The sequence below is a fragment of the Pelodiscus sinensis genome, chromosome 3 (assembly GCF_049634645.1).
Source record: "Pelodiscus sinensis isolate JC-2024 chromosome 3, ASM4963464v1, whole genome shotgun sequence".
In the NCBI taxonomy this organism is placed as follows: Eukaryota; Metazoa; Chordata; order Testudines; family Trionychidae; genus Pelodiscus; species Pelodiscus sinensis.
The window spans coordinates 2,918,606-2,945,373 of NC_134713.1; the positions used below are offsets into that span (position 1 = coordinate 2,918,606).

The 26,768-nt window shown below is 68.0% G+C and overlaps 1 protein-coding gene across 2 annotated transcripts; it reads right to left on the reverse strand.

Annotated features, from left to right (window-relative positions):
• LOC102452718 (L-gulonolactone oxidase-like) lies at nt 1–26,253 on the reverse strand. 2 transcript variants are annotated; one of them, NM_001317054.1, is given in 12 exon segments: nt 1–357; nt 1,737–1,827; nt 2,729–2,893; nt 10,417–10,566; nt 12,139–12,215; nt 16,070–16,177; nt 16,882–17,067; nt 18,241–18,331; nt 19,998–20,092; nt 22,541–22,666; nt 23,430–23,531; nt 26,222–26,253. In NM_001317054.1, coding segments are annotated over 12 exon segments (1,323 nt in total). In that variant the 5' UTR covers nt 26,225–26,253; the 3' UTR covers nt 1–228.
• Between the last annotated feature and the right edge of the window lie 515 nt (nt 26,254–26,768).

Here is a 26,768-nt window from a genome sequence, read left to right on the forward strand (position 1 = left end):
TTCCCAGTCACTGCTGGTTCTTTATTGGGCGCGCTCTCGGACACGGCGCTCGGAGCTGCACAGACACCGATCGGGACAGTCCCTGGCTAAGAGACGGGCTGCAGAGGGCAGGGCTGGGAGCCAGAGAGATCGGGGCTGGGTGCCCGTGCGGGGCCGGCGTGGAAGGAGCCAGTCTCCCAAGGAGACAGGCTGGGGAGCTTCCTTTCTCTCGCGCCGCGCCGGCCTCCCTCAGTAAAACACCCTCTCCAGGTAGGGGTTCAGGAACATGCCGGTGGGGTCCAGCTCCTCCCGGATGGCGCAGAACTGCCGGAAGCCAGGATACATCTTCTCCAGGTCCTTGCGGGTGCAGGTGTGAGCCTGCGAGAGAGCGACCGTGGCACCCGGCGAGCCCCCAACAGGACACCCGCCGACACCAGCATCCTGCGCTGGGCTGCAGAGACCTAGGGGCGCCCGCGCAGCCCCGGGCGGACCCCGGGCGAGTCCCGACCCCAGAGCGTTACCGGCGCAGGGGGGCGGGCGGCTCCGTACGTACGGGAGCGGCTCGAGCGCCCGCCCTGCTCGGGAACCCCGGGGGCTCCGTACGCGCGGGAGTGGCTCGAGTGCCCGCCCTGCTCGGGAACCCCGGGGGCTCTGTACGCGCGGGAGCGGCTCAAGCGCCCGCCCTGCTCGGGAACCCCGGGGGCTCTGTACGCGCGGGAGCGGCTCGAGCGCCCACCCTGCTCAGGAACCCCGGGAGCTCTATATGCGCGGGAGCGGCTCGAGCGCCCACCCTGCTCAGGAACCCCGGGGGCTCCGTACGCGCGGGAGCGGCTCGAGCGCCCACCCTGCTCAGGAACCCCGGGGGCTCTGTACGCGCGGGAGCGACTCGAGCGCCCGCCCTGCTCGGGAACCCCGGGGGCTCTATACGCGCGGGAGCGGCTCGAGCGCCCGCCCTGCTCGGGAACCCCGGGGGCTCTATACGCGCGGGAGCGGCTCGAGCGCCCGCCCTGCTCGGGAACCCCGGGGGCTCTATACGCGCGGGAGCGGCTCGAGCGCCCGCCCTGCTCGGGAACCCCGGGGGCTCTATACGCGCGGGAGCGGCTCAGGAACCCCGGGGCCACAACGGCTGGAGCTGGGTCCCCCGGCCGCACCGACGCGCCACGACGCAGCCCCTCTGGCCTGGCCTGCGTCCCCGCGGCCACAAGGCAGGGGCTGGCCGAGTCGCAGCAGCCCTGGGCTCTCCCAGCCCCAGCCGGCCCCGGGAGCTTGCTGGCGGGCGGGTGGACCGAAGGCGGCTTGGTCTCAGACCGGAGCCGGGTGCAGTGTGGACAGACCCTCTGGGCTGTAAGGGACCACCTGGCTCACCCACGAGCTCCGCAAGGCCCCGTTTGCCCCGTGGGTCCAGACTGAACACTGAGCCGCCCCCCTTAGCCCCTTTGCCCTGGGAGGATCCACATCTCCCTGCCCCCATCTAACGAGGCCTCCCCCTCCTCCCGGGGGGACAGCGGCCGATTCCTGCCACCCCAGCCCCACCTGGCCCCACGTGGCCTCCTGTGCACCTCAGGGCCCCCGGGTCGGGAGTGGGGGGGCTGGGAGCCGCAGCAGGGAGACGGGGCAAGGCGGGGGGGGGGGCTGGGGGGTTCCCGGACAGGACTCTGCCTTGGGGAGCATCCAGGCCGGTCCCGCCCCCCCGGAATGTGGTTCAGGGTTTCAGGGGCTGGGTGACTTGGCTCCTCCCTGGGCAGCCGCGTCGGTACCTTGGCCCAGTGCGGTCGCCCCCCGGCCTTCTTCATGATGCTCTCGTAGGCCAGCCAGTAGTCCAGCCGGGGCACGTCCTTCCCGTAGGGCCTGCGGGCACAGGGCAGCGTCGGGGGCTGGCTCCTGCCTCCCTCCCCGCCACGGAGGGTCTGGCCACAGGAGGGGGACAGAGCCACTCCCCGTGGCAGGGCTGGATCCCCCTGCCCCGCCCGGGGGCTGCTCACGGGAGCCCGAGTCCCTGGCTGGGGGCTGCTTCTGCTCCCAGCCCTGCTCTGGCCGCAGTGGGGCTCGAACCTGGGCCCCTCCGTGCCAGACGCAGCAGCCGCTGCCCTGGGAGCATCCCAGCTGGCTGGCGCCTGGGGCAGCCGCTGCTCCAGCTCCGAGCGGGGCCAGAGACGCCCTGTCCCTGAGCCGGGGAACCCTGCGCCCAGGGAGCTGGGGGGCTGGCAGGAGCCCTTCCCATGTGGGGGCTGGGTCCCTGCTGGGCAGCACCCCAGGAAAGGGCTGGGACCCATCGCGGGGGGCTGGGACGGGGCACAGCCCCAGAGACCGGGGGGGGACGTGGCCGGGTCTGTGCTTGTCCAGCCCTGCGCCGAGGGGCTGCAGGGCCTCGCTGGGGCCCCTAGACCCCCACAATCCCAGCAATGAACAGCGAGTCCCAGTCAGACCCCCCGGGGCAGGCCGGAGCAGCCGGCAGCTCTGTCATCGAGTGGCCATGAGCCGAGCAAACCTGCATCCCAGCAGGCCCCACGGACCGGCCCGTGTCCACGCCCCACCCGCCATGTGGGGAAACTGAGGCACGGGGCGGGGCTGTGGCTGGCCCAAGGACGCCGGTGACGGTGCTGGGAACAGGCACCCGGGCGCCCGACCCACCAGGCAGTTTTTCTGCCCCGGGCAGCAGGCGAAGAGACGGCTGCAGGCGGCTCCGGCTTGGGCTGCGCCGTCCCGTGGGCCCCCGGCCCCGCTGGACCCGCCCCCCGCCAGCCCCTACCTGTACATGATGACGTTCACGTAGCAGCTGTCCCTCTGGAAACAGGGGCTCAGCAGGATGTTGTCGCCCCGCGCAAAGCGCACCTCCACCGGGTAGTGCGCCACCAGCCCGGGGCTGTTCTCCAGCGCGGCCTGCAGATCCCGCAGCGCCTCCCGCGTCTTCTCACTGCCCAGAGCAACCCCCCCCCGGCCCCGTTAGCCCTGGGGCGCCCTCGCGCTGCCGGGCCGTCAGCCGGCCTCCCCCAGCAGCGCCGCGCCAGAGCCCCACACGCCCCCAGGGCTGGGAGAGTGGGGGATGGGGTAGGACTGAGGGGCAGGGGCAGAGCTGGGGGGGTCAGGGCTGGGAGAGGGGAGATGGGGTAGGACTGAGGGGCAGGGGCAGAGCTGGGGGGGTCAGGGCTGGGAGAGGGGGGATGGGGTGGGACTGAGGGGCAGGGGCAGAGCTGGGGGGGTCAGGGCTGGGAGGGGGGGATGGGGTAGGACTGAGGGGCAGGGGCAGAGCTGGGGGGGTCAGGGCTGGGAGAGGGGAGATGGGGTAGGACTGAGGGGCAGGGGCAGAGCTGGGGGGGTCAGGGCTGGGAGAGGGGAGATGGGGTAGGACTGAGGGGCAGGGGCAGAGCTGGGGGGCCAGGGCTGGGAGAGGGGGGATGGGATGGGACTGAGGGGCAGGGGCAGAGCTGGGGGGGGTCAGGGCTGGGAGAGGGGGGATGGGGTGGGACTGAGGGGCAGGGGCAGAGCTGGGGGGGGTCAGGGCTGGGAGAGGGGGGATGGGGTGGGACTGAGGGGCAGGGGCAGAGCTGGGGGGGTCAGGGCTGGGAGAGGGGGGATGGGGTGGGACTGAGGGGCAGGGGCAGAGCTGGGGGGGGTCAGGGCTGGGAGAGGGGCGATGGGGTGGGACTGAGGGGCAGGGGCAGAGCTGGGGGGGGTCAGGGCTGGGAGAGGGGGGATGGGGTGGGACTGAGGGGCAGGGGCAGAGCTGGGGGGGTCAGGGCTGGGAGAGGGGGGATGGGGTGGGACTGAGGGGCAGGGGCAGAGCTGGGGGGGGTCAGGGCTGGGAGAGGGGGGATGGGGTGGGACTGAGGGGCAGGGGCAGAGCTGGGGGGGGTCAGGGCTGGGAGAGGGGGGATGGGGTGGGACTGAGGGGCAGGGGCAGAGCTGGGGGGCAGGGCTGGGAGAGGGGGGATGGGGCGGGACTGAGGGGCAGGGGCAGAGCTGGGGGGGCAGGGCTGGGAGAGGGGGGATGGGGTGGGACTGAGGGGCAGGGGCAGAGCTTGGGGGCAGGGCTGGGAGAGGGGGGATGGGGCGGGACTGAGGGGCAGGGGCAGAGCTGGGGGGCAGGGCTGGGAGAGGGGGGATGGGGTGGGACTGAGGGGCAGGGGCAGAGCTGGGGGGTCAGGGCTGGGAGAGGGGGGATGGGGTGGGACTGAGGGGCAGGGGCAGAGCTGGGGGGTCAGGGCTGGGAGAGGGGGGATGGGGTAGGACTGAGGGGCAGGGGCAGAGCTGGGGGGTCAGGGCTGGGAGAGGGGGGATGGGGTGGGACTGAGGGGCAGGGGCAGAGCTGGGGGGGTCAGGGCTGGGAGAGGGGGGATGGGGTAGGACTGAGGGGCAGGGGCAGAGCTGGGGGGTCAGGGCTGGGAGAGGGGGGATGGGGTGGGACTGAGGGGCAGGGGCAGAGCTGGGGGGGCAGGGCTGGGGGTCAGGGCTGGGAGAAGGGGGATGGGGTAGGACTGAGGGGCAGGGGCAGAGCTGGGGGGTCAGGGCTGGGAGGGGGGATGGGGTGGGACTGAGGGGCAGGGGCAGAGCTGGGGGGTCAGGGCTGGGAGAGGGGGGATGGGGTGGGACTGAGGGGCAGGGGCAGAGCTAGGGGGTCAGGGCTGGGAGAGGGGGGATGGGGTGGGACTGAGGGGCAGGGGCAGAGCTGGGGGGGCAGGGCTGGGAGGGGGGATGGGGTGGGACTGAGGGGCAGGGGCAGAGCTGGGGGGTCAGGGCTGGGAGAGGGGGGATGGGGCGGGACTGAGGGGCAGGGGCAGAGCTGTGGGGCAGGGCTGGGAGAGGGGGGATGGGGTGGGACTGAAGGTCAGGGGCAAAGCTGGGGGGTCAGGGCTGGGAGAGGGGGGATGGGGTGGGACTGAGGGGCAGGGGCAGAGCTGGGGGGGGTCAGGGCTGGGAGAGGGGGGATGGGGTGGGACTGAGGGGCAGGGGAAGAGCTGGGGGGCAGGGCTGGGAGAGGGGGGATGGGGCGGGACTGAGGGGCAGGGGCAGAGCTGGGGGGGCAGGGCTGGGAGAGGGGGGATGGGGTGGGACTGAGGGGCAGGGGCAGAGCTGGGGGGCAGGGCTGGGAGAGGGGGGATGGGGCGGGACTGAGGGGCAGGGGCAGAGCTGGGGGGCAGGGCTGGGAGAGGGGGGATGGGGTGGGACTGAGGGGCAGGGGCAGAGCTGGGGGGGCAGGGCTGGGAGGGGGGATGGGGTGGGACTGAGGGGCAGGGGCAGAGCTGGGGGGGCAGGGCTGGGAGGGGGGATGGGGTGGGACTGAGGGGCAGTAGCAGAGCTGGGGGGTCAGGGCTGGGAGAGGGGGGATGGGGTGGGACTGAGGGGCAGAGCTGGGGGGTCAGGGCTGGGAGGGGGATGGGGTGGGACTGAGGGGCAGAGCTGGGGGGGCAGGGCTGGGAGAGGGGGTATGGGGTGGGACTGAGGGGCAGGGGCAGAGCTGGGGGGTCAGGGCTGGGAGGGGGGATGGGGTGGGACTGAGGGGCAGAGCTGGGGGGTCAGGGCTGGGAGGGGGGATGGGTGGGACTGAGGGGCAGAGCTGGGGGGGCAGGGCTGGGAGAGGGGGGATGGGGCGGGACTGAGGGGCAGGGGCAGAGCTGGGGGGGCAGGGCTGGGAGGGGGGGATGGGGTGGGACTGAGGGGCAGGGGCAGGGCTGGGGGGTCAGGGCTGGGAGGGGGGATGGGGTGGGACTGAGGGGCAGAGCTGGGGGGGCAGGGCTGGGAGGGGGGATGGGGTGGGACTGAGGGGCAGGGGCAGAGCTGGGGGGGTCAGGGCTGGGAGAGGGGGGATGGGGTGGGACTGAGGGGCAGAGCTGGGGGGGCAGGGCTGGGAGGGGGGATGGGGTGGGACTGAGGGGCAGGGGCAGAGCTGGGGGGGGTCAGGGCTGGGAGGGGGGATGGGGTGGGACTGAGGGGCAGAGCTGGGGGGTCAGGGCTGGGAGAGGGGGGATGGGGTGGGACTGAGGGGCAGAGCTGGGGGGGCAGGGCTGGGAGGGGGGATGGGGTGGGACTGAGGGGCAGGGGCAGAGCTGGGGGGGGTCAGGGCTGGGAGGGGGGATGGGGTGGGACTGAGGGGCAGAGCTGGGGGGTCAGGGCTGGGAGAGGGGGGATGGGGTGGGACTGAGGGGCAGAGCTGGGGGGGCAGGGCTGGGAGGGGGGATGGGGTGGGACTGAGGGGCAGGGGCAGAGCTGGGGGGGGTCAGGGCTGGGAGGGGGGATGGGGTGGGACTGAGGGGCAGCTGGGGGGGCAGGGCTGGGAGAGGGGGGATGGGGTGGGACTGAGGGGCAGAGCTGGGGGGGTCAGGGCTGGGAGGGGGGATGGGGTGGGACTGAGGGGCAGAGCTGGGGGGTCAGGGCTGGGAGAGGGGGGATGGGGTGGGACTGAGGGGCAGAGCTGGGGGGCAGGGCTGGGAGGGGGGATGGGGTGGGACTGAGGGGCAGAGCTGGGGGGTCAGGGCTGGGAGAGGGGGGATGGGGTAGGACTGAGGGGCAGGGGCAGAGCTGGGGGGTCAGGGCTGGGAGGGGGGAGGGGGTGGGACTGAGGGGCAGGGGCAGAGCTGGGGGGTCAGGGCTGGGAGGGGGGATGGGGTGGGACTGAGGGGCAGGGGCAGAGCTGGGGGTCAGGGCTGGGAGGGGGGATGGGGTGGGACTGAGGGGCAGGGGCAGAGCTGGGGGGTCAGGGCTGGGAGGGGGGATGGGGTAGGACTGAGGGGCAGGGGCAGAGCTGGGGGGTCAGGGCTGGGAGGGGGGATGGGGTAGGACTGAGGGGCAGGGGCAGAGCTGGGGGGTCAGGGCTGGGAGGGGGGATGGGGTGGGACTGAGGGGCAGAGCTGGGGGGTCAGGGCTGGGAGGGGGGATGGGGTGGGACTGAGGGGCAGAGCTGGGGGGGCAGGGCTGGGAGGGGGGATGGGGTGGGACTGAGGGGCAGAGCTGGGGGGTCAGGGCTGGGAGGGGGGATGGGGTGGGACTGAGGGGCAGAGCTGGGGGGGCAGGGCTGGGAGAGGGGGGATGGGGCGGGACTGAGGGGCAGGGGCAGAGCTGGGGGGGCAGGGCTGGGAGGGGGGGATGGGGTGGGACTGAGGGGCAGGGGCAGGGCTGGGGGGTCAGGGCTGGGAGGGGGGATGGGGTGGGACTGAGGGGCAGAGCTGGGGGGGCAGGGCTGGGAGGGGGGATGGGGTGGGACTGAGGGGCAGGGGCAGAGCTGGGGGGGGTCAGGGCTGGGAGAGGGGGGATGGGGTGGGACTGAGGGGCAGAGCTGGGGGGGCAGGGCTGGGAGGGGGGATGGGGTGGGACTGAGGGGCAGGGGCAGAGCTGGGGGGGGTCAGGGCTGGGAGGGGGGATGGGGTGGGACTGAGGGGCAGAGCTGGGGGGTCAGGGCTGGGAGAGGGGGGATGGGGTGGGACTGAGGGGCAGAGCTGGGGGGGCAGGGCTGGGAGGGGGGATGGGGTGGGACTGAGGGGCAGAGCTGGGGGGTCAGGGCTGGGAGAGGGGGGATGGGGTGGGACTGAGGGGCAGAGCTGGGGGGGCAGGGCTGGGAGGGGGGATGGGGTGGGACTGAGGGGCAGGGGCAGAGCTGGGGGGGGTCAGGGCTGGGAGGGGGGATGGGGTGGGACTGAGGGGCAGAGCTGGGGGGTCAGGGCTGGGAGAGGGGGGATGGGGTGGGACTGAGGGGCAGAGCTGGGGGGGTCAGGGCTGGGAGGGGGGATGGGGTGGGACTGAGGGGCAGAGCTGGGGGGTCAGGGCTGGGAGAGGGGGGATGGGGTGGGACTGAGGGGCAGAGCTGGGGGGGCAGGGCTGGGAGGGGGGATGGGGTGGGACTGAGGGGCAGGGGCAGAGCTGGGGGGTCAGGGCTGGGAGGGGGGATGGGGTGGGACTGAGGGGCAGGGGCAGAGCTGGGGGGTCAGGGCTGGGAGGGGGGATGGGGTAGGACTGAGGGGCAGGGGCAGAGCTGGGGGGTCAGGGCTGGGAGGGGGGATGGGGTAGGACTGAGGGGCAGGGGCAGAGCTGGGGGGTCAGGGCTGGGAGGGGGGATGGGGTGGGACTGAGGGGCAGAGCTGGGGGGTCAGGGCTGGGAGGGGGGATGGGGTGGGACTGAGGGGCAGAGCTGGGGGGGCAGGGCTGGGAGGGGGGATGGGGTGGGACTGAGGGGCAGGGGCAGAGCTGGGGGTCAGGGCTGGGAGGGGTGATGGGGTGGGACTGAGGGGCAGAGCTGGGGGGGCAGGGCTGGGAGGGGGGATGGGGTGGGACTGAGGGGCAGAGCTGGGGGGGCAGGGCTGGGAGGGGGGATGGGGTGGGACTGAGGGGCAGGGGCAGAGCTGGGGGTCAGGGCTGGGAGGGGTGATGGGGTGGGACTGAGGGGCAGAGCTGGGGGGGCAGGGCTGGGAGGGGGGATGGGGTGGGACTGAGGGGCAGGGGCAGAGCTGGGGGGGTCAGGGCTGGGAGGGGGGATGGGGTGGGACTGAGGGGCAGAGCTGGGGGGGCAGGGCTGGGAGAGGGGGGATGGGGTGGGACTGAGGGGCAGGGGCAGAGCTGGGGGGGCAGGGCTGGGAGGGGGGATGGGGTGGGACTGAGGGGCAGAGCTGGGGGGTCAGGGCTGGGAGAGGGGGGATGGGGTGGGACTGAGGGGCAGGGGCAGAGCTGGGGGGTCAGGGCTGGGAGGGGGGATGGGGTGGGACTGAGGGGCAGGGGCAGAGCTGGGGGGGCAGGGCTGGGAGGGGGGATGGGGTGGGACTGAGGGGCAGGGGCAGAGCTGGGGGGGCAGGGCTGGGAGGGGGGGATGGGGTGGGACTGAGGGGCAGAGCTGGGGGGTCAGGGCTGGGATAACAAAGGGGCGATCGATTGACGGGGCCGTTCTCACAGAGCCAAGACCCTGCGAGCTAAGCTGGACCCAGAGCCCCCCCCGCAGAAAGCCGGGCCCGGCAGGACGGGCCCCCCGGGAAGCTGCTCTGAGTTTCTGTGGGTTTGTTTGCAGCCCCCCCCCCCCCCCCGGCTCCTGGGGGTGACCCCACGGGCCAGTCCCTGCGGCTCAGCGCTGCCGGCCCTGGGGAGGCGCGTTGGCCCTGCTGGGGCCGTGTGAGAGGAACCGGAAAGGGAGGGGCCGGTGGGGGCCCCAGAGCCCGGTTCCCAACTGGCCCCAACGTGGGACTAAACCAGCGTGTGCCCCACTCGCCCCCTATCGGGGTAACCCAGGCCCAGCCTGCCAGATACTGGGCACCTCCCGCCCTGCAGCCTCAGCGGGGTTAGGCCACGGGGAGCTAGGATCGGGGGGGGGGGGGGGGGGTCACATCTCCGATAGCTCAAGACCCCCCCTCACCCCAAGCCTGGCCGGGCTAACGACTCGCTCTGCCCTGGGGAGGCTTCTTTTATACAGCCTGGGAGACTCCACCTCCATCCCATTGGCTAGGGCAGTCATGTGACCGAGAGCCGTGCCCCGCCCACGTCAGTCCCGGGCACTGGCCGGTCCCTTCCCCAGCCCGGCTGCTGCCTGGGTGTGGGGGGCAGGGAGGGAGGAGGGTCCGAGCCGCGTCTCCCCTCCCGCTAGCGCACACGCCGAGCGGGGCCGGCCCGGCCAGCACCCCCCGCACGGCCCTGGCCCAGCCAGCACCCCCCCCGCACGGCCCTGGCCCGCCCGGCACCCCCCCCGCACGGCCCTGGCCCCGCCCCGCACCCCCGGCACGGCCCTGGCCCCGCCCGGCACCCCCCCCCCCCCGCACGGCCCTGGCCCCGCCCGGCACCCCCCACATGGCCCCGGCCCTGGCCCGCCCGGCACCCCCCCCCCCCGCACGGCCCTGGCCCCGCCCGGCACCCCCCGCACGGCCCTGGCCCCGCCCGGCACCCCCCCCCCCCCCGCACGGCCCTGGCCCCGCCCGGCACCCCCCCCCCGCACGGCCCTGGCCCCGCCCGGCACCCCCCGCACGGCCCTGGCCCCGCCCGGCACCCCCCCCCCGCACGGCCCTGGCCCCGCCCCGCACCCCCCGCACGGCCCTGGCCCGCCCAGCACCCCCCGCACGGCCCTGGCCCCGCCCCGCACCCCCCGCACGGCCCTGGCCCGCCCAGCACCCCCCGCACGGCCCTGGCCCCGCCCCGCACCCCCCGCACGGCCCTGGCCCCGCCCGGCACCCCCCCCCCCCCGCACGGCCCTGGCCCGCCCGGCACCCCCCCCCCCCGCACGGCCCTGGCCCCGCCCGGCACCCCCCGCACGGCCCTGGCCCGCCCAGCACCCCCCGCACGGCCCTGGCCCCGCCCCGCACCCCCCCGCACGGCCCTGGCCCCGCCCGGCACCCCCCCCCCCGCACGGCCCTGGCCCGCCCGGCACCCCCCCCCCCCGCACGGCCCTGGCCCCGCCCCGCACCCCCCGCACGGCCCTGGCCCCGCCCGGCACCCCCCCCCCCCCGCACGGCCCTGGCCCCGCCCCCCGCTCACATGGGGATGGCCCAGTCCTGGACGTGCTGCCGGAAGCGACACTCGTAGCTGAAGATCTTGTAGCTCAGGTTGACGTTCTCCACCTTGCGCGTGAAGAGGAGCCAGAAGAAGCAGCGATTGACCCAGCGCACCAGGCCGGGCAGGAACGTGCTGCCGGAGACGGAGAGAGATCAGGGCGGGGCGGCCCAGGGAGCGCCCACGTCGGGGCTGCGTGGGGGCCAGGGCCCCAGAGACGTGGGTCTGCCCCCGCCCAGCCGCGGAGGCCAGGACTGGCTCCGACACGCCGCCCCGGGGACCCAGAGCCGTGTGGGGCTGGACAGGCCCCCCTGCGCCGAGGCAGGGCCAGGACTGGCTCCGACACGCCGCCCCGGGGACTCAGAGCTGTGTGGGGCTGGACAGGCCCCCCTGCGCCGAGGCAGGGCCAGGACTGGCTCCGACACGCCGCCCCGGGGACCCAGAGCCGTGTGGGGCTGGACAGGCCCCCCTGCGCCGAGGCAGGGCCAGGACTGGCTGGTCTGTGATAGCCCGGGGGGCCTGGCCCGAGGGCCGTGACTTGCTGTGGCAGACGGGGGAGGAAGCCGCGAGGGGGGAGGCTCTTCTGGCTGTGGGTGTGTCACACAGGGAGGAGCTCGCTGGGGTGTGGGGGGGGGGCAGCTCGTGAAAAGACGAGGGAGACTAGGTGGGAACCCAGCAACCAGGGGCAGCGTGAGAGCTCCTCTCCGCGCCGGCTGCCGGGGCGCTGGGCAGCAGGGACAGGACTCAGATCCTTCCGCTCCCAAGCACAGTCCCTCTTGCCCCCCTGAGCAGAGGGGGAATCGCCCTCCGCAGTAGTGAGTCTCTGACACACAGAGCGGGGTGGTTTTGTTGTAACACACTAGCCCCAGGGCTCTGTGCACCTCCAGGAACGGAAGCGCCGGGCTGTGGCAAGGAGGGAAGGGCAGGTCCCCAGCTCTGACAAGGGCCCCGGAGCGTTTCTTATGCCGGGGGGGATTTTAGATCATGTTCCACGTTTCACCCAGGGGTGCGCCCACCTCTCCCTAGCGGGGGGCACATCTTCGCAGGGAGCGTGCGGCTCCCAGTCGCCCGCCCCGCGTCCCCCTCCAGTCGGTCATGGGACAGCCCGGGACTGAGCCGCGCAAAGAAGCGACTGAGCAGCCGGGCAGAAGGAGCCAGCCCCACGGCCCAGCCAGCCAGTGCCCTATGGACGACTGCTCGGACCCCCAGCGTACACCGAGCATGGCTGATTCCTGGCTATTGACAGGGGCAGGGTGGCTAGCTGCTAACAGTCCCGAGCATGTACTGGATGCGTTAGAGCCTCAAGGTGCTTGGGAAACATCAGCGACCCTCACCACCCTCCGTGCCTCGGTTTCCCCATCTCTGCAATGGGGTAACGGCTGCGATAGCACCGATGGGGAAACTGAGGCACAGAGAGGGGGCGATTTCTGAGGTCAGCAGCAGAGCCAGCACGACAGCCCAGGCTGTTCCCGATCCCAAGGCAAGTTCCTGCCACTCCAGCCCCGCTGCCCTGACCTAACTGAGGTCGGCCAGCGGGTCGCCTCTCCTCCCAGGGCTGGATTTATTCTGGAGACGCGGGGAACACACAACCCCACGCAAAGCCCCGGCAGCCGGGCCGTGCTGGTGGCCGTAGCCCCACGTGGGCTCCTTCCCGGCCACGCCCGCCACACGGCGCCAGGCGAAAACGCCCCCAGAACCCAGCCCTACCTGAGCCAAAGCAGGAACTCCAGCAGATAGTACCCGACGGCGTAGTCCCAGAACCAGCTGGTGGAGGAGGATGGAGGCTGCAAGGCAGGAGGCGAACGCTCTGGTCAGAGGTTCCCCAGGCGGGGGCAGACCCGGGCCCCCTTTGTCTGTCGCTCCAGGACATTCCCGCGGACGGCAGGAAGCGTCAGACGGACGCTGGGGAATGAGGTGGGCAGAGCAGAACCGCACGGCTCAGACCTGGCCAGGAGCTGGGGGCCTGCCCTTGTGAAAGGCCTCGAGGGAGGTGGGGTCCACTCACCCCGCCCAGCTGTAAGAGAGCACCCCCGGCTGCACAGCGCCCCCTACGGGGGGACAGTGACCTACGCCCAGAGGTAAGCGGGGAAGAAACACCGGGAGGAAGGTGCGGTGGAGGAGGGCCCCGATCCGTATGGAGAAGGTCGGACAATCAGCAAGTCAGCGAAGGGTCTGTACACGAACGCAAGGAGCCTGGGACCAAGCAGGAAGAACTGGAAGTCCTGGCCCATTCGGAGATCTACGGCGTGACTGGAATAACGGAGACTTGGTGGGACGACTCACGTGACGGGAGCACGGCCCGGGAAGGGTGTAGACTGCTCAGGAAGGACAGGCGGACGGATTGCTCAGCGCTCCAGGATACACAGGGGCTACGTCTAGACTGGCTTGATTTTCCGGAAATGCTTTTAACGGAAAAGTTTTCGGAACAGAGCGTCTAGATTGGCAGGACGCTTTTCCAGAAAAGCACTTTTTGTGGAAAAACGTCTGTGGCCAATCTAGACGCGTTTTTACGCAAAAAAGCCCCGATCGCCATTTTCGCGATCGGGGCTTTTTTGTGCAAAACAAATCTCAGCTGTCTACACTGGCCCTTTTGCGCAAAAGTTTTGCGCAAAAGGGACTTTTGCCCAAACGGGAGCAGCATAGCATTTCCGCACGAAGCCCTGATTTCTTACAGTAGGACGTCAGCGTTCTTGCGCAAATTCAAGCAGCCAGTGTAGACAGCTGGCAAGTTTTTTCAGAAAAGCGGCTGATTTTCCGGAAAAACTGGCCAGTCTAGACACAGCCAGGGAGAAAAGCCTGTTGAAAGTCTTTGGGTCAAGCTTAGCGGCGGGAGCAACAGGGGTGATGTTGTTGGTGTCTGCTGTAGAGCAGATCAGGTGGAGGAGGTTGACGAGGTTTTCTTCAGACAACTAAGAGAAGCCTCCAGATCGCAGGCCCTGGTTCCCATGGGGGACTTCAATCACCCTGACATCTGCTGGGAGACCAATGCAGCAGGACACAGACAATCCAGGAAGTTTTGGGAGAACGTTGGGGATACTTGGTACCAGTGCTGAGCGAACCGACCAGGAGCCGTGCGCAGCTTGACCTGCTGCTCACAAACAGGGAGGAACTAGGAGGGGAAGTAGAGGTGGGTGACAACCTGGGCAGCAGGGATCATGAGATGGTCGAGTTCAGGATCCTGACCAAAGGAAGAAAGGAGAGCAGCAAAATACACACCCTGGATTTCAGAAAAGCAGAGAACAGATGGGCTGGATCCCTTGGGATGCTAACATGACGGGGAAAGGAGTCCGGGACAGCTGGCTGCATTTTAAAGAAGCCTTATAGAAGGCACAGGAACGAACCATCCCAACGTGCAGTAAGAAAAGCAAATGTGTCAGGCGACCAGATTGACTTACCGGCGAAATCCTTGCCGAGCTTAAACACAAAAAGGGAGCTTACAAGAAGTGGAAACTTGGATGGATGACGAGGGAGGAGTATAAATATATTCTCGAGAATGCCGGGGGGTTATCAGGAGGGTGAACGCGCAATTGGAATTGCAGCTGGCAAGGGATGTGAAGGGGAAGAAGAAAGGTTTCTACAGGCATGTTAGCAAGAAGAGGGCGATGAGGGAGGCTGCGGGGCCCTTACTGGCTGAGGGAGGTAACCTAGGGACAGATGATGTGGGAAAAGCTGAAGTACTCAATGCTTTCTTTGCCTCTGTCTTCACAGACAAGGTCAGCTCCCAGACAAATGCACTAGGCAACACGGTGTGGGAAGGAGGTGGGCAGCCCTCGGTGGAGAAAGAACAGGTGAAGAACTATTTAGAACAGCCAGACATACACAAATCCACGGGGCCAGATCTAATGCACCCGAGGGGCTCAGGGACTTGGCAAATGTCATTGCGGAGCCTTTGGCCATTATCTTTGAAAACTTGTGGAGATCGGGAGAGATCCCGGATGACTGGAAGAAGGCGAATGTAGGGCCCATCTTTAAAAAGGGAAGAAGGACGATCCAGGGAACTACAGACCAGCCGGCCTAACCTCAGTCCCCGGAAAAATCCTGGAGGGGATCCTCAAGGAATCCATTTTGAAGCACTTGGAAGAGGGGAAGGTGACCGAGAATAGTCAACATGGATTCACCAAGGGCAAGTCCTGCCTGACCAATCGGATTAGCTTCTCTGATGCGGTAACTGGCTCTGTGGACGTGGGCAAGTCGGGGGATGTGATAAACCTTGAGTTTAGCAAAGCTTCTGATACGGTCTCCCACAATCCTCTTGCCAGCAAGTTGAGGAAGTCTGGATTGGATACATGCACCGTGACGTGGACAGAACGCTGGCTGGACTGTCGGGCCCAACGGGTAGTGATCGCCGGCTCCGTGTCAGGCTGGCGGTGGGTTTCAAGTGAAGTGCTCCAAGGATCAGTTCTAGGGACGGTTTTGCTCAACATCTTTATGAATGACCTGGATGAGGGGATGGGTTGCACGCTCAGCAAGTTTGCTGGTGCCATTAAGCTAGGGGGAGAGGTAGATGCCCCGGAGGGCAGAGATAGGGTCCAGAGTGACCTAGACAAATGGGAGGATTGGGCCACAAGAAATCTGATGAGGTTCAACAAGGACAAGGGCAGAGTCCTGCCCTTGGGACGGAAGAATCCCAAGCACAGTTACAGGCTGGGGACCGACTGGCTAAGTAGCAGTTTGGCAGAAGAGGACCTGGGGGTTACAGTGGATGAGAAGCTGGAGATGAGTCAACAGGGCGCCCTCTAGCCAAGAAGGCTAACGACATATTAGGGTGCATTAGGAAGAGCACTGTCAGCAGATCTAGGGAAGTGATTGTTCCCCTTTACTCAGCTCTGGGGAGGCCAGATCTGGAGTGTTGTGTCCAATTCTGGGCCCCCCACTACAGAAAGGATGTCGATTAACTGGAGAGGGTCCAGCGGAGAATGACCAAAATGATTCAGGGCTGGAGCACATGGCCTATGAGGGGAGGCTGAGGGATTTGGGTTTGTTTAGTCTGCAGAAGAGAAGAGTGAGGGGGGATTTGAGAGCAGCCTGCAACTCCCTGCAGGGGGGTCCAAAGAGGCTGGAGAGAGGCTGGTCTCAGTGGGGGCAGGTGGCAGAACAAGGAGCGATGGGCTCACGTTGCAGGGGGGGAGGTCCAGGTTGGAGATTAGGACAAACCATTTCCCTAGGCGGGTGGGGAAGCCCTGGGCTGGGTTCCCTAGGGAGGGGTGGAATCTCCATCCCTAGAGGTGTTTCAGTCCCGGCTGGACAGAGCCCTGGTGGGATGATGGAGTTGGGCTGGTCCTGCTTTGGGCAGGGGGCTGGACTCGGTGCCTCCTGAGGTCTCCGCCCGCCCTGGGGTTCTAGGATTCTAGGACTTGAACGCCACCGGCTCAGCAGCCCCATTTCCCCCAACCCCAGCGCCGGCCAGGCAGGGCCCTGCCCAGGGAGAGGGGATCCTGGGCCTGGGAGAGGCGATCGCAGGACGTCCTGCGCCTGACCCTCCCCGTGGCATGTCCAGCCCCCGGCGGGGCGGTTTCCTCGGCGCTGGGCTCTGGCTCTGCGTCTCGGCCGGTGCCGGGCTGGTCCCTCGTTGCTGCCGGGGCAGGTCCCCCTGGCTCGGGGAGGGGGGGGGCTGGGGTGGGGGTGGGGCGGGCGGTACCTTGTCGGTGTGGTCCTGATAGATGACGCTGACGTTCTCGCTGTGGGGGAACCACAGGAAGCGGAAATATTCCGACCGCTGCAGGTGGCTGTCCAGGTTGTCCAGCACCTGGGTGGGAGAGACCAAGCGCTGTGAATGGGCGGGGGGAGCCATGGGACCCCCCCCCCCCACGGCAGCTGTGCAAATGGTCCCCTCCCCCGCCTTTAGAATACTCAACAATCCAGCCAGACACCCCCGGGAGGGGGATGGTCCATCCCCACGGGAAGCGCTGGGTTCGGGTCACGCAGGGAGTCGGGCGGGGGGGGCTGCAGGCCGGATCGGGGCTTGGAGGCTGAACTCCCCCTGCCCAGGCAGGTCCCAGCAGGACTGTGTGAAACGTTCCCATGAAATCCGTAAAAGAACCAAGCCCGGGAAACGGCTTCGAAGATCAGAGCTGCGGCCACAGCCTCCTAGCGCGGCTCCGGGCTAGTGACGGCGCCGAGGCCTGAGACCGGCCAGGGGGACTCGCGGCAGCTCGCGGCCAGCGCGGCCGGGCTCCGAGGGAGGCTGGGTTCAAAGCCAGCGCAGAACGGCGAGTCCCCGTCGGTCACTGGGTCGGCCTGTGCCAGTCTCCTCCAGCGACCCATTTGTTCTCCCCTGGGCCGCGTCCAAACTGCACGCGAGGGGCGCAGGGCACGTGGGGGCATCTCCCGGCTGCCATCGCACCCCCCCCCCCGCCCCGGCCAGAGCAGCCCATCCCGCCCGCACGGCACCAGTGTCAGAGAGGGGCCTCTCGTTTTGCATTGCCGCCTCTACTCTGGGCATTACGGTACCTCCTGCAGGGTGGAGGGGAAGCTGGTCTCCACCAGGCAGAACTCGGGCACGCACTGGAAGGTGACGCTCAGGACCACGCCCAGGCAGCCCAGGTGCAGCCGGGCAGCCTGGAAGATTCGGGGGCTGGCGGACTCGGAGCACTCCAGGATCTGCCCAGACGCCGTCAGCAGAGTCAGCGCCACCACCTGTCGGGGAGACGAGGATGCGCCACTGCCCGGAGGCTGAGCGCAGCATCCCCACCCCCGCAGGGCAGGGGCTCTGCGCCCTTTCCAGCCCCTGGGCCCCTGCCAAGTGGGGGGGTCTGGGTGGGGGTTTGGGCCCAGAAGGGAACTTGAGGTGAGGGATCAGGGTGCAGGAGCAGGTGGGGGTCTGGGCGGCGTTTGGGTGCAGAAGGGAGGTTGGGGTGAGAGATTGGGGTGCAGGAGCAGGTGGGGGGTCTGGGTGGGAGTTTGGGTGCAGAAGGGAGCTTGGGGTGAGGGATCGGGGTGCAGGAGCAGGTGGGGGGCCTGGGTGGGAGTTTGGGTGCAGAAGGGAGCTTGGGGTGAGGGATCGGGGTACAGGAGCAGGTGGGGGGGTCTGGGTGGGAGTTTGGGTGCAGAAGGGAGCTTGGGGTGAGGGATCAGGGTGCAGGAGCAGGTGGGGGGTCTGGGTGGCATTTGGGTGCAGAAGGGAGCTTGGGGTGAGGGATGGGGGTGCAGGAGCAGGTGGGGGTCTGGGCGGGAGTTTGGGTGCAGAAGGGAGCTTGGGGTGAGGGATGGGGGTGCAGGAGCAGGTGGGGGGTCTGGGTGGCGTTTGAGTGCAGAAGGGAGCTTGGGGTGAGGGATCAGGGTGCAGGAGCAGGTGGGGGATCTGGGCAGAGTTTGGGTGCAGAAGGGAGCTTGGGGTGAGGGATCGGGGTGCAGGAGCAGGTGGGGGATCTGGGTGGAGTTTGGGTGCAGAAGGGAGCTTGGGGTGAGGGATGGGGGTGCAGGAGCAGGTGGGGGGTCTGGGCGGGAGTTTGGGTGCAGAAGGGAGCTTGGGGTGAGGGATGGGGGTGCAGGAGCAGGTGGGGGGTCTGGGTGGCGTTTGAGTGCAGAAGGGAGCTTGGGGTGAGGGATCAGGGTGCAGGAGCAGGTGGGGGATCTGGGCAGAGTTTGGGTGCAGAAGGGAGCTTGGGGTGAGGGATCGGGGTGCAGGAGCAGGTGGGGGATCTGGGAGGGAGTTTGGGCGAAGGAGGCGATTGTGACCTAGGACACAGGACTGGGTTGCACTGGGGGTGCAGGGGTTTGGGCTCGTTTCCCACCAGCCCGTCCTGGCAATGTCCCTCCCAGCCCAGTCCCTGGTCCCCACCAGCCCTGTTCCGCCAGCACCGGCCTCACCTGGGTGGGCAGGATGCCGTGTTTGATGCCCGTGTTGTGCGTCCCCGTGCCGATGACCCCCGCGGCCGCCACTTCCGAAACGGCTCCCAAGCTGCAGACACACAAAGACCCGTCACGGGGCAGGGCTCGGGGGGGCGGTGCCCGGGTGCGTCTCGAGTCGATATTAATTAACCTGACGTCCGAGGGCCGCTAATGGCCAGCTGCCCCAGACCAGGGCCTGCCAAGCCAGCGTAAGGCGCCCGCGGCTGCACCTCAGTCCCCGCTGAGATCACAGGCTGCCGGGCGGGGACCAGACGTGGGCCGGACACTCCGATTCCAGACGGCCCCTGTGCTGCTCGCCCAGGGCCTGACGCTGATCTCAGGGATCGCCCCACCCGTCCCCCAGCCCCCGGCACGGACCCGGCGCCAGGCAAGCGAGACGTGCAGGGGGCAGGCTGAGCCCTGCCTGCTTCTGGGCACGGAGGGGAACGGTCACAGCACACAGGCTGCAACGGGACCCTGCTCCAGGCCGCCTTCCCTGCAAGCCTCCCCCATCCCCTGCTCGCAGCCCTGCTGACGGGGAGCTGCCTCCGTGGCTGAGCCAGCTGGGACAGCGCAGGGGGAACCGACCCGCAGCCCAGCACACCGACCGCCTGGGCTGCTGGCTGCCACCGGTGCCCCGCGGACGTCCCGGCCCTGGGGAGGTGCTCGCCGGGGTGGGAATTCGGAGCCAGGAAAGCGGCTGGAAGCGGTTTGCAACTGGCCAGTCCGCCCTCCCGCGTTGCTTTTCCCACGCGCTGGGGAAGCGCTGGCTCGAAATCCAGCCGCAGCCCAAATCTGCCCCCTGGAGCCGGGGCCTGGGTAGGTCGCCGTGTGCAGCGCCGCAGGGCTAAGTACCACGACACCGTCCCTGCCCTGCCGCGAGAGCGGCGCCCGGTCTGCGGGAAGGGACCGTCGCTCACGGCGGCTCCACGGCGCCGGGCACGCTGGGGCCTGACCTCCCTGGGCCCGCCCGAGAGCGAAGGGACGGAGCCGGGGACTCGGTTCCTCTTCCCCAAGCGCAGGCGCGTGCCGACCGGGAATGGCCCGGCCGTGCGGCGGGAGATGGGGAATGCGCCTGTGACGTAGTGGGGGTAACCTGCTAACTCTCTGGCTGCTGTCTGTAGCACCACCGAGCAGACAAGCGATGAGTCACTATGCAGAGGGTATCCCAACTGGTTTGGCCAGCTGACCCCCATGGAGAGGAACAAAGGGAGGTGGATGCTGCCCTGGCTGGGGGGCAGGGCTGGAGGAGAGGGAGTTAGTTCCTGGCTGGAAAGCAGGGGAGAAGGAGCTGGGGAGGGGGGCTGGGACTCCCCTATCTCAAGGGGGGCACTGAGGCCTCTTAGCCCCAGTTCCTGTAACCAGATTACATCTGTGCTATGCTGTATCCTGGAGGAGCAATAAACCACCCTCAATTCTACTGGCTGGTGGAGTCTGTTTGTGCCATTTCGGGGTGCAGGAGACGGGGGACCCCCAACGCGCCGTCACAGCGCCCCACCCCCGTGCGCCTACACTGGCCTGGAGCCCCCCGGAACGGATCGTTTCCTGCCGCAGTGACCCCTCCGCTCTAACACTACGGTGTGTGGACACTCGTACCCCAGAGCAGAGGTGCCTTTACGCCAGGTTAGCTCAGCCCGGTAGATCTCCCGGCCTAGATCCTGGCTGGGGCATGGAAGGGCCCGAGGCTCATGAGGGCGTCTGGCGCGGGTCACACAGCCAGCCCAAGACTCACTCACTTGGGCAGGGCCAGCCCGTGCTTGCTCAGCTCCACGTTGAGATCGGAGAGCAGGATCCCCGCTTCCACCGTCACTCGCCTCTTCTCCTCGTCCACCTGCAAGAGACGAGCTGTGAGCGCTGGGATCCGGGCCGGGAGAGACCCCTGCTGCCTGGCCCAGCCCTGGAGCAGCTCACACCGAGAAGCCCCCGGGCCGGGCGGCCGTGCAGAGCCGGGCGGCGAAAGCCCCTGTCTCCGTAGCCGTCCTGGCTCCCGATGCGCCGTGTCTGGGGAGGGATGGGCGGGCCGGGGGGCTACTTGCTCTAAGGCTCCCCCAGCTCTGTGAAGGGAGGGGGAGGGGCCCCCCAGTCGTGGGACCGCCCCACAGGACAAGGAACCAGGGCTGGAGCCAGACTCCCGAGACGACTGGCTGTTGGGTCAGATTTCCCGTCTCCCCGGCGGGTTTGGTCTTCGGCGCCCGGCAGCTCTGCTTCTGGACAGCAGGCCGGGATAAAATCAGCTCCCCTGATCTCTCCAGAAGGAGGACGTGGAGCCCTTGTTAGGGATGCGGAATCTCGGTGAATTGACTAGTCGAGTAACCACATGAATTCGTATTGGTTAGTCGACTGTTCTATAGTCCCTGGGATGGGCGGGCTGGCAGCCAGCGCGCTCCGGCCCCACTGCCACTCCCTGGATCAGAGGCAGCAGCATGGGGTGCCAGGCGGGAGCTGGTCTGCGGGGGGAGACAGTTTAAAAACCTCCCCTCACGGACCAGCTGTCTGTTGCCCTGATGCAGAGGCAGCAGCGCAGGGTGGAAGCAGCCTCTGTCCGGGAGAGTCTGAGCTCCTGGACCCGGCGCAAGCCAGGACTGAACCCGGCTGCCTGCCTGTCTGGCTCCTAACACACTTTAAATGCTGAACTGCAGCGAGGATCGGTCCTGGACTGAGCCAGGCTGCCGACAGGCCGCAAGCGTCACTCAAGAGAGTGAACCGCCCGCTAATCTCAACTGTGTGTTAACTCTGAACCCTACCAATGACCATGTCAATATTGGCATTGGTATCCCTTCTGTGGCTGATCAAAGCAGGGAAGAAAGGGGGACTAGGGCTGTATTACGATCCCCCGTCCGGTGTGAGCAGCCCCTCGTTCTGGCCCCTGCGTGAGCACTGTGTGGGGGGCAGCCAGAGCTCAGGAAAGCGCCATCCCTAATTATTTTGTCTGAGAAATGTCGCTCCAGGAACATCTCAGATCCTGGCTTCTGATTGGACGATGCACAAATGATGTCACTCCATGCAGGGCAAGCAGGAAAGAAGGATAAGCTGGAAGAGCGCCACAGCGCCTGTGATTGGTATGCGGAGTGGGCGGAGCTTGATTTGTGGGCGGGGCTCAGAGGCCCACCTCTCTTTTCCCCACGTCTGCAGCCCGACTCCTGCCGGGCACAAGTTCTTTGTTGCTCTGGGGGGAGGGGCAGCGGTTTCGCGCGGATTCCGGGGTCTGTGTCACCGCCCGGCACAGATGAGCGCACCACCAGTGTATTGTCACGTCCAGCGGGTCGCAACGTTTCGAATGTAACGGAACTTTTTAAAACGAGGCCCGTTGTTTAGGATACGTTTGCCGATTTCCCCCGGCACCTTGGGTTTTTCGCCTGCTGGACGGTTGGCTGAAAGTTCTTGATTTTGGCCCATTTCAAAATTTGGGGGTTTCCCCGACATTTCAAATGAGATAAAATTTCAATTTTTTGTCTGTGGTTTCCCCTCCCTTTTTTGATGCACTTTAACTGTTGTCGTTACTACTATGACACATATGACTTGCAGAATATCTTCCTGCCCCTGTATACAACTATGGTACGCCCACATCTGGAATACTGTGTACAGATGTGGTCTCCTCACCTCAAAAAAGATATTTTGGCCTTGGAAAGGGTTCAGAAAAGGGCAACTAAAATGATTAGGGGTTTGGAACGGGTCCCATATGAGGAGAAGTTAAAGAGACTGGGACTTTTCAGTTTAGAAAAGAGGAGACTGAGGGGGGATATGATAGAGGTCTATAAAATCATGAGTGGTGTGGAGAGGGCTGATAAAGAAAAGTTATTTATTAGTTCCCTAAATAGAAGAACTAGAGGACACCAAATGAAATTAATGGGTAGCAGGTTTAAAACTAATAAAAGAAAGTTCTTCTTCACACAGCGTGTAGTCAACCTGTGGAACTCCTTGCCAGAGGAGGCTGTGAAGGCTAGGACTATAATAGAGTTTAAAGAGAAGCTAGATAATTTCATGGAGGTTAGGTCCATAAAAGGCTATTAGCCAGGGGATAAAATGGTGTCCTTGGCCTCTGTTTGTCAGAGGCTGGAGATGGATGGCAGGAAACAAATCGCTTGATCATTGTCTTCGGTCCACCCTCTCTGGGGCACCTGGTGCTGGCCACTGTCGGCAGACAGGACACTGGGCTAGATGGACCTTTGGTCTGACCCAGTACGGCCGTTCTCATGTTCATTCATTGACCCCAACGTGTCCCCGCCCTGTGACGCTCTGGAGACAGCCCATCGCCTGGCAAAGCAGGGACCCACCGTACCTTGAGGATCTTGTTCATCTTCCCCAGGTGAAGCATGAAGTCATCCGTGCAGGCAATGTCGGAAGGGGAATGGCCCCCCCCAACCACCTTCACCCTCTTGCTCCGCTGCCGGGCCAGATCCAAAATCTGCAAAGACATCACCCTGCAAGCTGTCTCCCTTGCAAGGGCGCCGAGAACCCCGAGAGAACCAGCCACCCACGGGACTCGAACCCAGGACACTTGCACCCCAAAGCAGCCAGGAGCCCATTTGAGCCAGATGAGACTCACACATGGGGGGTGCGTGCGGTAACACGGCTGTGCTCTCCAGGACACTAGAAGGCGCAGAGCGTCACAACAGCGCCCGTGCGGAGCCCTGCAAGCCCACAGGATCCCCGGCTCGTTGTGCGGAGTCGTGTGTCTGCGCAGGGCTCGGCGCGCGGGAATGCACCGGGCAGTGGCCAACGCGCCGCACCCAGCAAAATCCAACCTAGCTGCCTCAAAGGGGCACTAACTGGTGTATGCACCCTGCACCCCGGGGGAAATCCACTGCCTGCAGACGGCCACGGGAGGTCTAGGCACCCTTACATCAGGGCTTCACTGGATTGCAGGGGGCCCAGGCCTCCTGCGGCGACCCCCAGAATGTCACCCCGAGTCTAAAAAGGCCGTTTTGCTTCGCAGAGGCAGATTCTCCTCCCCCTCCCCCTCCCCTGCTGCTTTTTGCTCAGGACAATGCGGGGTCCAGCGGCACCTCACGGACCCAAAAACATATTCGGGCAGAAGCTTCCGAGGGCTGGAGCCCACTTCGTCAGATGCACAAGGTGGAAACGTCCCTCTGGCAGGGATCTGTACACACAGACACACAAAGCGGGGAGTGTGGCATTGCTGGGCGGAGGGGGGGCCTCCTCCTTACCTCTCTGATCTCCTCCACCGATGTCGGCTGGAAGTACAGTTCGGGGGAGGAGCCATACGTCTGAGCCCAGTTCTGGAATTTGACCCCTTCCTGGCCGTGAACCTAGGAGAGAAACAGATGAAAGCTGACAAAGGGAAAGATTTTTCCCCCTCACAACATGTTTTAACCTGTGGAACTCCCTGCCACAGGAAGCTATTGAGGCAAAGAAATGAACAACATTGCAAAGGATCTGAAGAGTGATATGGGTACAGAGACAGGCAGAGTGAGCATAATTAATAACAGCAGAATTCTAGAAGGGCTATTAATTATTGGACATCATTCTTCAGGACTTTTGCCAGTCTCTAAATACGAGCCCAGGATGTGAGCTCTGCGGAGGCAGATTATCCCATAGACACCTGCTGGGGGGGTTCTTACCCCTTTCCCTGAAGCCTCTGGGGTGGCCCTGCCAGAGAGAGGACCCTGGCCGGTGGGTCTGATGCAGTCTGGCTGGGCCATTGCCCCCTTGGCAGCAACAGCCAATGGTCAAAGCGAGAGGAGAGGGGCCGACGGGACATGGAGCAACGAGCAGCCCCTGGAATCGCCCTCCGAGGGCTGGGATGCTGGGGGAGGGGCTGCTTGAGGGAGCCAGGCCCCTTCTGTCCCTGACATCCCCCCCACTACAGACCCCTCCCTGCTTCCCTCCGACCCGTGACACCCCGACTGCTCCTTGTTCCCCGTGCAGAGCCCCGCCCACCCCCTGACTGCCTGCTCCCTGTGTAGAGCCCCCACCCCTCTACCCCGACTGCTCCTTGTTCCCGGTGCAGAGCCCCCAACCCTCCACCCCCCCACCCTGACTGGCCCTGCTCCCCCTGCAGAGCCCCCACCTCTCCACCCCCCCACCCCGACTGGCCCTGCTCCCCCTGCAGAGCCCCACCCCTCCACCCCGACTGGCCCTGCTCCCCCTGCAGAGCCCCCACCCCTCCACCCCGACTGGCCCTGCTCCCCCTGCAGAGCCCCCACCCCTCCACCCCGACTGGCCCTGTTCCCCCTGCAGAGCCCCCACCCCTCCACCCCGACTGGCCCTGTTCCCCCTGCAGAGCCCCCACCCCTCCACCCCGACTGGCCCTGCTCCCCCTGCAGAGCCCCACCCCTCCACCCCGACTGGCCCTGCTCCCCCTGCAGAGCCCCCACCCCTCTACCCCGACTGGCCCTGTTCCCCCTGCAGAGCCCCCACCCCTCCACCCCGACTGGCCCTGCTCCCCCTGCAGAGCCCCCACCCCCCCACCCCGACTGGCCCTGTTCCCCCTGCAGAGCCCCCACCCCTCTACCCCGACTGGCCCTGCTCCCCCTGCAGAGCCCCCACCCCTCCACCCCGACTGGCCCTGTTCCCCCTGCAGAGCCCCCACCCCTCTACCCCGACTGGCCCTGCTCCCCCTGCAGAGCCCCCACCCCTCTACCCCGACTGGCCCTGCTCCCCCTGCAGAGCCCCCACCCCTCTACCCCGACTGGCCCTGCTCCCCGTGCAGACTTGGATTGTCAGGGCATGGTCAGCCCCTCCCCCCCCATTCCCACTGTCCATATTGGGGCGGGGGGGCTGCTATTGCCTCCAGACACCGCCCTGAGCCCCTCAGCCGCGGCTCCAGGCCCAGCGTCCCAGGGCAGGAGTCCAGGGCCCCGCCCAGCCCAGGGACCCCGACTCCTGCCGGCAAAGGGCCGGGTGGGGCCACGGCTCCCGCGCGGGGGCTGGAAACCCCGACTGCCCCGTCCACACGGCCAGGACACTGGTGACCCCCCCTGAGCCCCTCCCCCCGGCACCCCCTGCTCGGCCCCTCCCCACCCAGGGCCCTGGCTGCAGGCCCTCCGGGGCCTCACAGCTCCCACCTGGTCTCCTCCAGCTCCCCCCCCCCCGAACATCTCCCAGGCGCTGGAGCCGCCCTGCGGCACCGACTCCCCATCCCGTCCCTTGGGCTGGACTCCGGCCCCCCCTTGCTACGGCGCTGGGGGGTGGGACCCATCACTGCACTGTCTGCTCTCTGCTGGGGGGGGGGCAGCTACAGCCGGCTCGTGGCCCTGGCCTCTCTCACCCGTCCCTTCAGCAGGGGTGCAGAGTGGGGGGGCCCAGGTTAGGGGGTGCAGAGTGGGGGGCCCAGGTTAGGGGGTGGGGATCCCCAGGTTAGGGGGTGCAGAGTGGGGGGCCCCAGGTTAGGAGGTGAGGATTGGGGGGGCCCAGGTTGAGATGGGAAGTGGGGGGGGGCCCAGGATGGGGGTGCGGAGTGGGGGGGCCCAGGTTAGGGGGTGCAGGGTGGGGATCCCCAGGTTAGGGGGTGGGGAGTGGGGGGCCCAGGTTAGGGGGTGCAGGGTGGGGATCCCCAGGTTAGGGGGTGGGGAGTGGGGGGGCCCAGTTTAGGGCGTGCAGGGTGGGGATCCCCAGGTTAGGGGGTGGGGAGTGGGGGGCCCAGGTTAGGGGGTGCAGGGTGGGGATCCCCAGCTTAGGGGGTGGGGCGCACAGGGGCTGGGCTCGCCTTGCTGCTCCCTGTGCTGAGCAGTGACCCCCCCCCCCCAACAGCGCCAGGCAGGTTCATCGGGCAGGACCCTCCCCGGACCTGGGAACCCTAAAACCGGAGCCCTGAGGCCACTGACCCCCCCGCCCCACCCGACGGTCCCCCAGGCCGGTGTCGGGCGGGGCCCGTTTGCTCAGCAGGAAGTGGGGGGGGGGGGCTTAGGGGAGATTTTGCCCCCCCCCGAGGTTTCCCCATCGAATCCCTCCCGCACGTGCCCCCATCCCCGCGCTGCCGGGTCCGGCCGCCCCTCACCATGGTGCCGGGCGCTGCTCCGCTCCCGGGCGCCTGGCTGCTCGGCGGGGCGGGGCGGGGGCCAGCCGGGCTGGGAGGGCAGCAGGGCGGTGCCGAGTCACCTGGGAGGGGGCCGCCCCCAGGCCGAGCAGGGCTAATGAGTAACCGCCCTGCCCGGTCCCTGCCCCCGGCCAGAGCCCCTCGGAGCGCCCTGACCCTGGGAGCAAAGGGGGGCAGCCTGGGGGCAGGGTGCTGGGGGGGCAGCCGGGGGCAGGGTGCTGGGGGGGCAGCCGGGGGGCAGGGTGCTGGGGGGGGCAGGCGGGGGCAGGGTGCTGGGGGGGGGCAGCCTGGGGGCAGGGTGCTGGGGGGGCAGCCGGGGGGCAGGGTGCTGGGGGGCAGCCGGGGGCAGGGTGCTGGGGGGGCAGCGGGGGGCAGGGTGCTGGGGGGGCAGCCGGGGGGCAGGGTGCTGGGGGGCAGCCGGGGGCAGGGTGCTGGGGGGGCAGCCGGGGGGCAGGGTGCTGGGGGGCAGCCGGGGGCAGGGTGCTGGGGGGGCAGCGGGGGGCAGGGT

Excerpts from the sequence above, each read along its gene's own strand:
- LOC102452718 (XM_075923080.1), bottom strand. The coding sequence starts at position 23,924 with ATGGCCCAGCCAGACTGCATCAGACCCACCGGCCAGGGTCCTCTCTCT. Across the intron at positions 18,332-19,997 it reads CACGGGCTGGCCCTGCCCAA|CTTGGGAGCCGTTTCGGAAG; the intron begins GTGAGTGAGTCT and ends GTGTGTCTGCAG. Across the intron at positions 1,828-2,728 it reads GTGAACGTCATCATGTACAG|GCCCTACGGGAAGGACGTGC; the intron begins GTAGGGGCTGGC and ends CTGTGCCCGCAG.